Raw genomic sequence first — 16246 nt, forward strand, 5'->3', positions numbered from 1 at the left:
AGATGGGATGGCGTATCGATGCATAATGCTGTGGAAGCCATGCCGGTTAGGTGTGCCTTGAATTCTAAATAAATCACTGACAGTGTCACTAGCAAAGCACCCCCACACCATTACACCTCCATGCTTTTATGCTGGGAACCACAAATGTGGAGATCATCCGTTCACCTACTCTGCGTCTCACAAAGACACAGCGGTTGGAACCAAAAATCTCAAATTTTCACTCATCAGACCAAAGGACAGATTTCCACCAGTCTAATGTCCATTGCTCGTGTTTCTTGGCTCAAGCAAGTATATTCTTCTTATTGGTGTCCTTTAGTAGTGGTCCTCATGAGAGCCAGTTTCATCATAGCGCTTGATGGTTTTTGTGACTGCACTTGAAGAAACTTTCAAAGTTCTTGAAATGTTCCTGATTGACTGACCTTCATGTCTTAAAGTAATGATGCACTATCGTTTCTCTTTGTTGTTGCCATAATATGGACTTGGTCTTTTACCAAATAGGCCTATGTTCTGTATACCACCCCTACCTTGTCACAACACAACTGGCTCAAACGTATTAAGAAGGAAAGAAATTCCACAAATTAACTTTTAACAAGGCACACCTGTTAATTGAAAATCATTCCGAGTGACTACCTCATGAAGCTGGTTGAGAGAATGCCACGAGTGTGCAAAGCTGTCTTCGAGGCAAATGATGGCTACTTTGAAGAATCTCAAATATAGTTTTGATTTGTTTAACACTTTTTTAGTTACTACATGATTCCATGTGTGTTATTTCATAGTTTTGATGTCTTCACTATTATTCTACAATGTAGAAAATAATAAAAATAAAGAAAAACCCTGGAATGAGTAGTTTTGACTGGAACTGTATATCCAATGAAATATTTATTTTCCCTCAACGATTCTCTCAATTACATCCTTCCCCAAACAGCCTTTTCTGGGATCGTTCCTGTCAGAGAGCCAGAGGCTGGCTGGTGTACTCCTAATGAATGGGCTGGTTCTCTGGGTGATTCTGATTTGAGTTAGTTGGCTGTGTCATACCAGTTGATTGGGTGCACTGCAGTGATTTGGGAAGACGCAGTATTCCATGACTGCAATCTTACACTGCCATCTTCTGGTAGGAATGAGAACGTCTCAAAGTTCTGCTGATTCTTCTTTACTGCTTATACAGTGTAAGCTATTTGTGGCAGCTGTTTGAATCAAAGTTTACATTGAAAATCTAGAATTGACCTATTAGGCCTAATTAGCCTACTTGGTGCTAGATCCATGTTGACATTTTAAAAGTAGAGTAATGTAATCAAATGTCTTCAGAATAAGGTGGTAGAGTACAACTTTTCTGTGTCTCTTTGAACCACATAATCTATAGATTTAATGACCTAAGTGGTGACTAATACGAGAGATGTCAAAAGTTCAGGCTGCTACACAGTCACTATGGAAGCTCTAGTCTAGAGCGGTTGGTTCAATTGTGTTTAGGAACATTTTTAAACTCCATGGTTAAAGTAGTGAGAAATATATGTAATTGTCGTAAAAATCTGTGAGTGTGCTTCATTTACTATCATTCTAAATATTTAATTATTTTTACATTATGAATCATTTAAATGGTGGTTTGAGCCCTGAATTCTGATTGGCTGAGAGCCGTGGTATATCAGATTATACCATGGGTATACCACGGGTATAACAAAACTTATTTTTACTACTAATTACATTGGTAACCAGTTTATAATAGTAATAAGGCACCTCTGGGTTTGTGGTATATGGCCAATATACAATCGCTAAGGGCTGTATCCAGGCAATCTGCGTTGCGTTGTGCATAAGAACAGCCCTTAGTCGTGGTATATTGGCCATATACCACACCCCCTCGGGCATGATTGCTTAATTATGCTAATTTCCCTATGGTGAACAGGACATGTTACTAGAGACTTAACGTTTTTACCGCACAACAATTACAGGAAATACACATCCTTTTTTACCTCAGATTGGTGATGTTAGTATTAAAATGTATAGTCATCACGATCTCACAAAATCGATTGCTTATAACAGATCAGTATCTCTGGTTTAGTGTCAGTGTTCGTGTTGGGACTTAACCCAGCTGTCATTTTCAGACTACAGTGGCTAGGAAAAAGAAATAATGAGGCGCTCCTCCCACAAACATCTCTGACCTCACATGAATTCATGGATTTGAAGGTTAAGCTATCATTCAAATTAAAGCCAACTGCCATCGCTATTTAGAAACCGACGTGAGGTGTCTATTCATTAACACCTTATGGACTATGAAGCAACACAAACATAGGCATACACACACACGATAGCATACACACTATACACACACGTACACATGGATTTTGTACTGTATATATATATATGTGGTAGTGGTGGAGTAGGGGCCTGAGGACACACAGTCAATGTAATGTAATTTTTTTTTTATTGTATAAACTGCCTTAGTTTTGCTGGACCCCAGGAAGAGTCCATAATAAATACAAATATACAAACTGTTCACATCCACCTTGTTGGTGGACAGAACATTTTGCAGGTTTAAAGCTTATTTCCTGCAATTATAAAATGTTTTGGCATGGTGTAAGGAGAAAATGTTGCCATTTTAAGGCAAATTTTCTTGCAATTCTATACATTTTGTCATGTCTAATGTGTACTCGTGATATTTGAGTGACTCAAACATTACAACAAAATCTATGGGCTAAAGAAACATAGCTAAAAAACGTTAGCTGACATGGGCTAGTTGAGCTGGACAAGTTAAAAATAGCTCTCTAAAGTATGCAACTTTCAAGAGTAAGATGAAAGACGGACTGAGTTCCCCAGCTTTGAGCCTCACACTGTTGTGGAAATTGACCCACTATGCTGTTTACTTTTTTGCATCTACATAATTTCACTGAGTCTACCTTTAATCAATACAGCAAATCACTTGGGTTAGTTCTCTAAAAAAACATCAGTTCACACAGGCTCACATTTTGAATTAGAAAAAAAAACATTTTAGGACTTTTGTGTTTGGTCTGCTGACGGAGTTCATAATGGTTTACAACTCAATCAATAGGAACTGGGCACAGCTGGGTGGGTGAACAAGCATCATGCAAGGTTAAACCCTGAACATATAACAACCAATGAAAGGTATACCTGACTGTGTCACAATCACAAAGCAACATATTCACCATAGAAAAGAAAACCCCTGCATATTTATTGCAATGTCGTGAGTATGGGAGTCATCTTTTCTACAATGAAGTTGTAAAGGGTTATAATTCCCATACCACAATTTTTTTAATTTTTTTTTATTTCACCTTTATTTAACCAGGTAGGCCAGTTGAGAAAAAGTTCTCATTTGGCCAAGATAAAGCAAAGCAGTGCGACAAAAACAACACAGAGTTACACAAACAAACATACAGTCAATAACACAAAAGAAAAGGAAAATAGAAAGATCTATGTACAGTGTGTGCAAATGTAGAAGAGTAGGGAGTTAGGCAATAAATAGGCCATAGAGGCAAAATAATTACAATTTAGAATTAATACTGGAGTGATAGATGTGCAGATGATGATGTCCAAGTAGAGATACTGGGGCGCAAAAGAGCAAGAGTGTAAGTAATAATATGGGGATGAGGTAGTCGGGTGTGCTATTTACAGATTGGCTGTGTACAGGTACAGTGATTGGTAAGCTGCTCTGACAGCTGATGCTTAAAATTAGAGAGGGAGATATGACTTCAGCTTCAGAGATTTTTGCAATTCGTTCCAGTCATTGGCAACAGAGAACTGGAAGGAAAGGCAGCCAAAGGAAGTGTTGGCTTTGGGGATGACCAGCGCAATATTCCTGCTGGAGCGCGTGCTACGGGTGGGTGTTGCTATGGTGACCAGTGAGCTGAGATAAGGCGGGGCTTTACCTAGCAAAGACTTATAGATGACTTGGAGTTTGTGGATTTTGCGACGGATATGTAGTGAGGGCCAGCCAACGAGAGCATACAGGTCACAGTGGTGGGTAGTGTATGGGGCTTTGGTGATATAACGGATGGCACTGTGATAGACTACATCCAGTTTGCTGAGTAGAGTGTTGCGGGCTATTTTGTAAAGGACATCACCGAAGTCAAGGATCGGTAGGATAGTCAGTTTTACAAGGGTATGTTTGGCAGCATGAGTGAAGGAGGCTTTGTTGTGAAATAGGAAGCCGATTCTAGATTTAGTTTTGGATTGGAGATGCTTAATGTGAGTCTGGAAGGAGAGTTTACAGTCTAACCAGATACCTAGGTATTTGTTTTTGTCCACATATTCTACGTCAGAACCGTCCAGAGTAGTGATGCTAGTCGGGTGGGAGGGAGGGTGCGGGCAGCAATCGGTTGTAGAGCATGCACTTAGTTTTACTAGCATTTAAAAGCAGTTGGAGGCCACGGAAGGAGTGTTGTACGGCGTTGAATCTCGTTTGGAGGTTTGTTAGCACAGTGTCCAAAGAAGGGCCAGAAGTATACAGAATGGTGTCGTCTGCATAGAGGTGGATCAGAGAATCACCAGCAGCAAGAGCGACATCATTGATATAGAGAGAAAAGAGTCAGTCCGAAGAATTGAAACCCTGAACCATAAATAAGAGTTAGTTATGGTGGTGTTTCACATTCTTACCTTGATTCTGGGCATTGTAACTGTAGGAGGTCTTGCCTTCGCCACAAAGCTGTGTGTGGAGCCCCTCTCCACCAAGTGCCTGATGTATGGCATGTATTTTCTCCCATTTGGACCAAACACAAAGTCCTCCCTGAGAGCATCGATCAACACTATCACTACTCTCTTGAAAAGGGCGTCCGGGACTTTGGACGAGTTGAGGGATCTCCCTGCAATGCCAAAGAAAATGCCAGTTACCAACACATTATAGCCATTGTAGACAACACTGAGGAACAAATGGGTAGGATAGCATTTATTCTGTGTGCAAAATAATGACTGTATTACCTTGCCATTCAAGCAATTAGCTAGCTAGCTATCCAATGCACAACATCAACATAGCTAGCTGAGAGCACAGTATAACAATATCACACTAATTGGGAGTATAGCTAGATCATGTCAACACAACATACCGGTAAAGGGTTCAGGCGGAACATCTGACAACTTGCTCTTCGATGAAAAAGAAGATTTGATAGGGACTGGGAAAAATCCCCTAAGAAACAAGGCAATGCCTAATACTTCCAGTATGAGACAAAAACAGGCAAAAACAGACGACCGTATCCTCATTTTGCTGACTGGCTGGCTTGCTAGCCGACTGTTATGATATGAAAGGATACACGTTTTCTTGACAACAGCGTTTGAATTAATCCTCTGACTCTTGCACTAGCTACACTGATAGCTAACGTTAGCTAGCTAGAGCTTGCTTGCTTGCTCGCAGTTAGCTTGCTGTAATGAATGGCTCTCCCACCGACTAGTTCGCTAACTCGCCCCAATTTTGCAAAATTAGTTTTTCTTTACAATAACAAACAAAACATTTTGTGGCATATTCATCACCACTGCAAAACATGTGTTTACACCAGTTGAAAAATTATTTCAGGAGCTGAAGCTGTCAACTGGTGTTTTGACTCATGTCCGTGTTGGGTTAAACCAGCTACGGGTAGTCGAAGCAGTCAAAGAATGTACATGAAATTTGTGTAAACTTCGAGAATAATCACAATACGGCCAATGATTTATATACACATCATTGAGTGAAACATGTTTTGAAAAGATTCAAGCTATTGTCGATATTTGTGATTTTAAGTTAAATATATATTTGTGATTTTTTAAATAAAGACAAGTTAAATGTATTACATGTTTGTGATATGTTGAATGGTCAAAAGATTGATTTGTAGGTAGGCATTGTAATGTTAGGTAAAATACTGTAGCTAGGCCAACCTTTTTGGATACAACATAAAACAGCTTGTGGTTTGTTGTAATGATTTATTTTGTAAAGCTCTGAGGTGAAGGTTCCCCTGGTTACAAATCTAAAATCAGCTCCCTCCCCCAATTCTAACCTTAATGTTCTACTCCAGTCTCCTTTTCAGCTCATTTATCACCTGATGTATTTTACCGTTATTTTACCAGGTAAGTTGACTGAGAACATATTCTCATTTACAGCAACAACCTGGGGAATAGTTTCAGGGGAGAGGAGGGGGATGAATGAGCCAATTGTAAGCTGGGGATGATTAGGTGGCTGTGATGGTATGAGGGCGAGATTGGGAATTTAGCCAGGACACCAGGGTTAACACCCCTACTCTTACAATAAGTGCAATGGGATCTTTAATGACCTCAGAGAGTCAGGACACCTGTTTAACATCCCATCCAAAAGACAACACCCTACACAGGGCAGTGTCCCCAATCTACTGGCCCACCAACACCACTTCCAGCAGCATCAGGTCTCCCATCCAGGGACAGACCAGGACCAACCCTGCTTAGCTTCAGAAGCAAGCCAGCAGTGGGATGTAGGCTGGTATGCTGCTTAACAAAAGTCACATCTCAATAGGGAATCCAGGTATCCTCATGACACAGCACAAGTGGGGGGGTGGGCCTTTCCTCTTAATATTTTTTTTACCCTTTAGTGTGTGTACTTTACTGTATTTATACCTGGGATATCACTTTTCAACAGTAAAGGCGCCCGCATAACTAAGTTCAGTTTACTCCTATCAGAACTCAGCTAGGCGAAGCGAACTTCTGCGCTTGCATACTCCCTAAAGAGTATGTACCCAGAAGCGAAACTTCTGCACTTGCATACTCCCATACTCCCTTTGCTTAAAAAAACAAGAAAAAAGCAGCAATATTACTGTTGTTTGTCCTTCTTGAGCCAGTGTAGCAACAACATAGCCATAATGAAACATTTTCCCTCAATCGGATAGGAGGCTCATGCTCTCAAAATGTCAGCGCCTGGAGAGGACACGTTTCTAAGGTGAGCAGGATGATTATGAGATGGAGTTAAGTCGGGATGCCACCGGGCCGCAAGCAAAACCAGGAGAGGAGGAATATTGGGACAGGGACACAGAAAGATGGATTTCTAAGGAGGAATGGAGGGGGAAAAGTGGAAGAAGAGATCGAAGAGAATGAGGAAAGCAGAGGTTGGATTTGAATTTGAGGAATATGGCAATAAAAATGGAGATGGGGTTTCAAAAAAGATTGGTGTCAAGTGCAAACAGAGTGAGCCGAGCGCCAGACCGAGTTCTGGAGGTGAAATGGAAGATGTGGTGAAGAGCTCGGAACCCGAACCAGTGATCAATGGACATGATAAAGAAGAATCTGGTCCAGTAGGTGTGACAATTTTGGAGAAAGTGGATCCTTGCCTTTAGGCAGATTCATTTGTGGTTTCAGGATGGGTGGGAAAGGCGTTGGGTGCAGATGAATCAGTGAAGGTAACCTGTAGTGGACTTGTGATATTTGTTTGTGTTTCTTCTGACCGAAGGGAGCAGGCACTACATGTCACGCAACTTGGGTCAAGATCTGTTTCGTGCTTTGCTCTTTAGGAACAGGGCACCATTGAAAGTTGGGATTTCTGAAGTAGCGTTAAGTTTGGAGGTGGAGCAATTGAAGTTGAAGATTCCTGGTGTTTGTGATGCCTGCCGTTTGGTGCGACACAGACTCGGTGGTGAGCGTTTTTGAAACAGAGGAGTCATTGTCTTTTAGAGTTTTTAGTCAGAGTCTTTACCCAACAAAGTCATGTTAGGATATATCAGTTGTGGGCCTCCCGAGTGGTGCAGCGGCCTAAGGCACTGCATCGCAGCGGTCTAAGAGACTGCATTAATACAGCCTCGGGTTTGATCCCAGGCTGTGTCACAGCCAGTCGTGACCGGGAGACCCATGAGGCGGCGCACAATTGGCCCAGTGTCATCCGGGTAGGGGAGGGTTTGGCCGGCTGAGATTTCCTTGTCTCGTTGTGCTCTAGTGACTCCTTGTGGCGGGCCGGGCGCCTGCAAGTTGACCTCGGATGTCAGTTTGACAGGGTTTCCTCCGACGCATTGGTTCAGCTGGCTTCTGGGTTAAGCAAGCAGTGTGTCAAGAAGCAGCGTGGCTTGGCAGGGTCATGTTTCAGAAGACGCATGGCTCTTGACCTTCGCCTCTCCCAAGTCCATAGGGGAGTTGCAGCGATGAGACAAGACTGTAACTACCAATTGGGGAGAAAATGGGTAAAAGTAAAAAGAAAAAAAAGAAAGAAAAAAAGTATATATCAGTTATCCTGTTAGAGCTTTTGTGTCGAATCCACTGCGCTGTTTCAAGTTTATGGTCATATTGCAGCAGTTTGTAGGAGGGAGATTCCAAGATGTGCAGGGAGGGTATGTGTGCAGGGAGGGTATGGCCTAGAGGACTGTGTAGTTTAGGTGGATAAAGTTGTGTGTGTCAACTGTAGGTGTGCCCATGTTGCTGGGGATCAGAAGTATCCAGAGCGAAGGAGGCAGGTTGAGGTGGCTAGAGTCAGTTTAGTGCAGAAGGTGTCATATGCTGAGGCAGTGAAGAAACTAGAGGAGGATGGATCAAGGGTGAGGGATCCTGAGAGGATGACTGTGAGTTGGAGATCTGTGCCAGCACAGAGTGTTGCAGGTTTAGGTTTTTCCATTTATGTTTTGAGGTTGGAATTGAACACGTATAGTACATTAGCACATAGGGTGCACCGTTTGGTGTCGCCTCGTTAGTCAGTATGTGTTGCACCTGTGACAGTTGCCATCTTGTTAGTGGGAAGGTGTTTCACCTGTGCTGGCCCAGGTGCTATTTAAGAGTGGCTGACCCAGCGCTCCAGTTATTTTCTTTCATCTGGCAGGCCGACTGGACCTAGCTATCTTGGCTGCTGGCCGGACCTACAGTACCAGTCAAAAGTTTGGACACACCTACTCATTCAAGGGTTTTTCTTTATTTTTACTATTCTCTACATTGTAGAATAATAGTGAAGACATAAAAACAATGAAATGACACATATGGAATTGTGTAGTAACCAAAAAAGTGTTAAACAAATCAAAGATTCTTCAAAGTAGCTACCCGCTGCCTTGATGACAGCTTTGCACACTCTTGGCATTCTCTCAACCAGCTTCACCTGGAATACTTTTCCAACAGTCTTGAAAGAGTTCCCACATATGCTGAACACTTGTTAGCTGCTTTTCCTTCACTCTGCGGTTCAACTCATCCCAAACCATCTCAATTGGGTTGAGGTCAGGTGATTATGGAGGCCAAGTCATCTGATGCAGTACTCCATTACACTCCTTCTTGGTGAAATAGCCCTTACACAGCCTGGAGGTGTGTTGGGTCATTGTCCTGTTGAAAAACAAATGATAGTCCTACAAAGCGCGAACCAGATGGGATGGTGTATCACTGCAGAATCCTGTAATAGCCATGCTGGTTAAGTGTGCCTTGAATTTAAAATAAAATCACTGACAGTGTCACCAGCACAGCAGCCCCACACCATCACATCTCCTCCTCCATGCTTCACGGTGGGAACCACACATGCGGAGATCATCCGCTCACCTACTCTGCGTGTCACAAAGACACGGCGGTTGGAACCAAAAATGTAATTTGGACTCAACAGACCACAGTACTGTTGGGGGCGGTAATGCAACTTATTGGCTGCCAACTGCCACTAAACCCCAAAGAAGACATAGTAATAACACTTCCTGAAAAAAGTCTGAATAAATATAAGATATATCAAGAAATCTGTAATTTTGAAGTTTTTGACGCGCAATTTTACATCTAGCTAAGATGTTTACAGTACTTCTCAAGTGAAAACATGTGCATGGAAACTAGTAGCTGGAAACAATTTTTTCCCTGTTTATCAAAAGTGTTGGAAAAACTTGTCAATAATCAACTGACTGGCTTTTTTGATGTCTATAATAATCTCTCTGGTATGTAATCTGGTTTCTGCTCATGTTATGGATGTGTCACCGCAACCTTAAACCTCTACATGATCGGTGGGTCCCCCGCGGGACGGTTGAGCTAACATAGGCTAATGCGATTAGCATGAGGTTGTAAGTAACAAGAACATTTCCCAGGACATAGACATATCTGATATTGGCAGAAAGCTTACATTCTTGTTAATCTAACTGCACCGTCCATTTTACAGTAGCTATTACAATACCATGCTATTGTTTGAGGAGAGTGCACAGTTATTGTTACGTACGTTGATGGAAGGATCTGACCAAGGTGCAGCGTGGTAGGTGTACATCATACTTTATTAGATGAACACCGAAAACAAAACAAATACAAATGAAACGTAACGTTCAGTAGGGCTACACAGCACAGTACCAAAAACAAGATCCCACAAACTAAGGTGGGAAAAATGCTGCCTAAGTATGATCCCCAATCAGAGACAAAGATATACAGCTGCCTCTGATTGGGAACCAAACCCGGCAAACAAAGAAATAGAAAATTAGACTGCCCACCCAAATCACACCCTGACCTAACCAAATAGAGAAATAAAAAGGCTCTCTAAGGTCAGGGCGTGACAGTTATGAACTTGAAAAGTTATTAATTAGGCACATTTGGGCAGTCTTGATACAAAATTTGGAACATAAATGCAATGGTTCACTGGATCAGTCTTAAACTTTGCACATATATTGCTGCCATCTCGTGGCCAATATCTAAATTGCGTCTGGGCTGGAATAAGACATTATGGCTTTTCTCTTGCATTTCAAAGATGATGGTACAAAAGAAATACAAAAAATACAAAAAATGCATGTTTTTTTCTTTGTACTATCTTTTACCAGATCTAATGTGTTATATTCTCCTACATTCATTTCACATTTCCACAAACTTCAAAGTGTTTTCTTTCAAATCGTATCAATAATATGCATATCCTCGCTTCAGGTCCTGAGCTACAGGCAGTTAGATTTGGGTATGTCATTTTAGGCAAAAATTGAAAAAAAGGGTGGATTCTTAAGAGATCCTAAAGGATGTCACCATTGTCATTTTAAGCAATGTTGTGCTGCTATTTTTATTGACTTGGCCAAAGCTTTTCATACAGTAGATCATTCCATTCTCGTGGGCCGGCTAAGGTGTATTGGTGTCTCTGAGGGGTCTTTGGCCTGGTTTGCTAACTACCTCTCTCAAAGAGTGCAGTGTATAAAATCTGAAAATCTGCTGTCTCAGCCACTGCCTGTCACCAATGGAGTACACCAAGGCTTAATCCTAGGCCCCATGCTCTTCTCAATTAACATCAAGAACATAGCTCAGGCAGTAGGAAGCTCTCTCACACATTTATATGCAGATGATAGTCTTATACTCAGCTGGCCCCTCCCCGGATTTTGTGTTAAACACTTCAAAACAAAGACTTCTTAGTGTCCAACAAGCTTTCTCTGCCCTTAGCCTTGTTCTGAACACCTCCAAAACAAAGGTCATGTGGTTTGGTAAGAAGAATGCCCCTCTCCCCACCGGTGTGATTACTACATCTAAGGGTTTAGAGCTTGAGGTACTCACTTCATACAAGTACTTGGGAGTATGGCTAGATAGTACACTGTCCTCGTCTCAGCATATATCAAAGGTGCAGGCTAAGGTTGAACATAGACATGGTTTCCTCTATCATAATTGCTTCTCTTTCACCCCACCTGCCAAACTAACCCTGATTCAGAAATTCAATAACAGCTGGTGTGCGATGTCTAATGTTAAAGAAGTCTTGAGGTATTGCTCGCCTGAGGTAGAGTACCTTATGATAAGCTGTAGACCATACTATCTACCAAGAGAGTTCTCATATATATTATTCGTAGCCATCTATTTACCACCACAAACCGATGCTGGCACCAAGACCGCACTCAACCAGCTGTATAAGGCCATAAGCAAACAAGAAAATGCTCATCCAGAAGCAGCGCACCTAGTGGCCGGGGACTTTAATGCAGGCAAACTTAAATCTGATTTACCTCATTTCTACCAGCATGTCACATGTGCAACCAGAGGGAAAAAAACTCTAGACCACCTTTACTCCTGTTGGGTTTTATTTCACTTATTAGATGTGATGCATTACCATTTACAGTAGATGTAGGCCTAAGTATGAACGGACTGTAATGCACTAAGAGGTTTATATTGTATTAACATAGATTGAGCAACATATAATAGACATGACTAACTGGAGGGTTGCTGGCTAGTAGGAGTGTAGGCTGAGTAGACTCGTGACACACACACACACAATGCCTGGTTGTGGGGCCGCTCATGGACAGGTGTATGTGAGGAACTGATAGAGGGGAGAATGGCTGTGGCACAAGAACCGGCACTGTCCTTGGGTGTCTGACTCTCGGGTACACACATGAAGATAAGCTAGAAGACAACTATGCTTGGCAACAAAGATGCGTCTAGAGGCTGGGACCAGCCTGCACGCCAACGATAGGATGAGTAAGTTTAAACCACGCTCATCCTCCCTCTGACAGGCCAGCAGTGAGCGGGAACTATTTCTGTCAGAGTATTTAATGAAGAACTTATGATGTCATTTTCAGTTCTCTGTTTGCCCTGCGAGGTGTTACAGTGAACCCGTATATACGAAGATTGCATTTACCATTTATTCTGCTTGACTAATTCTATTAAAAAACAGCTGAAAATATATTCAGTAGCCTAGTGTTAAATTTTGTTCTGATACCAGAATTTAATTGACGCAGCCTTAACACTCCTCACACAGAGATGCATACAAAGCTCTCCCTCGCCCTCCATTTGGAAAATCTGACCATAATTCTGTCTTCCTGACTCCTGCTTACAAGCAAAAACTAAAACAGGATGTACCAGTGACTCGCTCAATACGGAAGTGGTTAGATGACGCAGATGCTATGCTACAGGACTATTTTGCTAGCACAGAGTGGAATATATTCCGGGATTCATTCAATGAGATTGAGGAGTATAACTCCTCAGTCATCGGCTTCATCAATAAGTGCATCAACGACATAGTCCCCACAGTGACCGTACGTACATATCCCAACCAGAAGCCATGGATTACAGGAAACATCCGCATCGAGCCTACCAGATGAGCTAAATGCCTTTTATGCTCGCTTCGAGGCGAGCAACACTGAAGCATGCATGATAGCACCAGCTCTTCTGGACGACTGTGTGATAACGCTCTCGGTAGCCGATGTGAGTAAGACCTTTAAACAGGTCAACATTCACAAAGCCGCGGGGCCAGACGGATTACCAGGACATGTACTCAAAGCATGCACAGCCCAACTGGCAAGTGTCTTCACTGACCTTTTCAATGTCTCCCTGACCGAGTCTGTAATACCTACATGTTTCAAGCAGACCACCATAGTCCCTGTGCCCAAGGAAGCGAAGGTAACTTGCCTAAATGATTCCCGCTCCATAGCACTCACGTCGCCATGAAGTGCTTTGAAAGGTTGGTCATCAACAGCCTCATCCCGGATACACTAGACCCACTCCAATTCGCATACTGCTCCAACAGATCCACAGATGACGCAATCTCAATCACACTTGTCGTGTCTTTGGGGTACCATTAAACTGAAGACATGTTTATCAATTAACTCCCTGTAATTATTATCACGCGATTAAACTGATTAATCGTTTAATTGTAATTAACTAGGGGATCGGGGCACCAAGGAAAATATTCAGATTACAAAGTTATCATTTTCCTAATATAACTTTCCTATATTATAATATTATATTATAGTATAGGCCGATTATCTTCTGGTTTAAATGGTGTATTTTACCTCGCGTCCAGTCTCATTCCAAACGTCGTAAATTGTTGTATCTGCACGAACCCAGTCTTTACTAAAATCATCCATACATCAATTGTCTTAAAATCATTTATTTACTACACTAAGTAATTAACAGAAAACATACAAACAGTAATTATCGTCACAAAGGATTGGTAGAGTAATGTGCCCTAATGGTCTAAACAGGCCTGGCTGGTGTCTTGTAGAACAATGGGTCATAAAAAGTCAGCTGAGGATGCACGCCTACAGAGTTCATTAATATTAACAATTGATATGCTAGTCCAGGGGTGTCAAACTCATTTTAGCTCAGGGGCCACATGGAGGAAAATCTATTCCCAAGTGGGCCGGACCGGTAAAATCATGGTATATATAACTTAAAAACAACAACTTCAGATTGTTTTCTTTGTTTTAATACGATCAACATAAAACATAAAGCTGGAGCCTGAGGACAGTGTGTCCACAATAGTACAAGCACAACATCACTATTAATCATAAAACACCTCAAGTTTATTTGAAAATTCTAAAGAAAAAGAACACACAAACACACAATGCCTCAGTGATTCACAGAAGTATATCATAGATCACAGAACTATATCAGGGTGTCTCATGCAGCACTTTAAGTGGGGTTGCATAGTTTATTTGACTCCTGATACCTGGCATCTTTTAGCTTTCACCAGCGCATCAATATCAGGCGTCAGTCACATCCTGAGTGGCAGCCAACTTCAGGATGTGATTCAAGTGCTTGTGCGTGAGCCTTGAGCGCAGCTTTGTTTTATTTATGCTCATTACAGAGAAAACTTGCTCACAAAGATATGTGGTTCCAAACATGCACAACAGTTTTGCAGCGAGGGGTGTCAAGTTGGGGTAACCTGGCAAGAGATTCTGATAAAATGTGTCCAAGCCAGCTGCGGCAAATTTGCCCTTCATATCCGAGTCACACTGCAAGTCTATTATTTCAAGTTGGATGCTGACGGGCAGATCAGAGGGATTCACAGTGAATGGCGGGCAAAAAACTTTGAAGTCTTTCTCCAGTTCACCAAAAATCTGAAAGCGTTGCTCAAACTCCCGTAACAGTGCCGTTATTTTATCTTTGAACCGCTTCATGTCTGCCACATGTTGGGTCGCGCACACATTTTTCAGACAGGGGAAGTGAGCTGCATCACCCCCGGCGAGTTGCGTCTCCCACAATGACAGCTTCAACTTGAAAGAACGTATGCTGTCATAATACTGCGTGACGACTTTGTTGTGCCCTTGCAGCTGTTTGTTCAAGTTATTCAGGTGCTCTGTAACATCCACCATAAATGCAAGGTCCTGCATTCATTCTGCGGAATGAAATTCTAACACTGGTTTTCCCTTTTCTTCCATGAACTGTTCAATTTCTTCTCGTAAATCAAAGAAACGCCTAAGCACAGCACCTCGGCTTAACCATCTTACCTCAGTGTGGTATGGCAGGCCATAGATGAGGTCTTTCTCTCTGAGAAGGCTGTCAAACTGACGGTGATTCAGGCTTCTGGATCGGATGAAATTAACAGTTTGGATGACCACCTTCATGACGTTATCCATCTTTAATGACTTGCAACACAAAGCCTCCTGGTGCAAAATACAGTGAAAAGTCCAAAAATCACGTCCTCCATTTGCAGATTGCACTTTCTCTCTGAACTTTGTCACAACGCCTGCTTTTTTCCCGATCATTGAGGGCGCACCATCTGTAGCCAGGCTGACAGCGCGGGACCAGTCCACTCCGACCCTGTCCTGCGCGCCGACGAGTGCGGTGAAAATATCAGCTGCTGTCGTTGTATCTGTCATCGGCACCAACTCCACGAACTCCTCGGTGACGGTCAATGTGTCATCAACTCCGCGGATGAAAATGGGCAGTTGTGCAACATCTGTAATGTCCGTGCTTTCATCAATTGCAACTGAAAACCCAATAAATGACTTTACTTTTTGCTTCAACTGGCTGTCCAAATCCACTGAAAGATCGGAAATCCTGTCTGCAACTGTGTTTCATGTCAGGCTGATATTTGCAAAAGCCTGGCGCTTTTCAGGGCACACAATCTCCGCTGCCTTCATCATGCATGTTTTTACAAATTCACCCTCACTAAATGGTTTTGAAGCCACTGCGATTTCATTAGCAATGAGGTAGCTAGCTTTCACTGCAGCGTCACTGATGTCTCGGCTGTGAGTAAACACAGACTGCTGTTTCTTCAGACCCGCCAACAGTTCATTCACCTTCTCTCTTCTCCGCTGTCCTTGAAAGTTGTCATATTTGTCGGCATGAAGACTCACATAGTGGCGACGAAAGTTATACTCTTTCAGCACTGAAACATGCTGTGAACACACCAAACATACAGCTTTCCCATTCAATTCCGTGAATAAATAGGAGGATGACCAGTTTTCTTGGAACACTCTGCACTCTGCGTCCACTTTTCTCTTTTTTGACAGAGACATATTGGGGCAATGAGGGTGCCAAAGCACAAAATGTTAAAAGTAGAAGCCGTAATAAATATCGCGGGCAAAACAAAGTAGCTCATCCGGACTGGCTGCACTTGCTTGACCTACTTGCTCTGCTCCGTTATAAACGGTTTGCTTGCTTAACACAATCGCTATTGCGCCATCCAGTGGACGCAATTGGAACAGCAGTTTCT

The 16246-nt window shown here is 42.4% G+C and overlaps 1 protein-coding gene across 1 annotated transcript in view; it reads right to left on the bottom strand.

Moving 5' to 3' along the window:
* Window positions 1–5563, bottom strand: part of pigg (phosphatidylinositol glycan anchor biosynthesis class G (EMM blood group)) — a 115251-nt gene extending 109688 nt beyond the window's left edge. The window contains exons 1-2 of the mRNA XM_029726577.1: window positions 5049–5563; window positions 4603–4808 (exon numbers count right to left, since the gene is read on the bottom strand). Coding sequence (XP_029582437.1) covers window positions 4603–4808; window positions 5049–5202 — 360 coding nt within the window. The 5' untranslated portion in view covers window positions 5203–5563. The remainder of the gene's footprint in view (window positions 1–4602; window positions 4809–5048) is intronic.
* Between the last annotated feature and the right edge of the window lie 10683 nt (window positions 5564–16246).

Source organism: Salmo trutta, chromosome 3 (assembly GCF_901001165.1).
Source record: "Salmo trutta chromosome 3, fSalTru1.1, whole genome shotgun sequence".
Classification (NCBI taxonomy): domain Eukaryota; kingdom Metazoa; phylum Chordata; class Actinopteri; order Salmoniformes; family Salmonidae; genus Salmo; species Salmo trutta.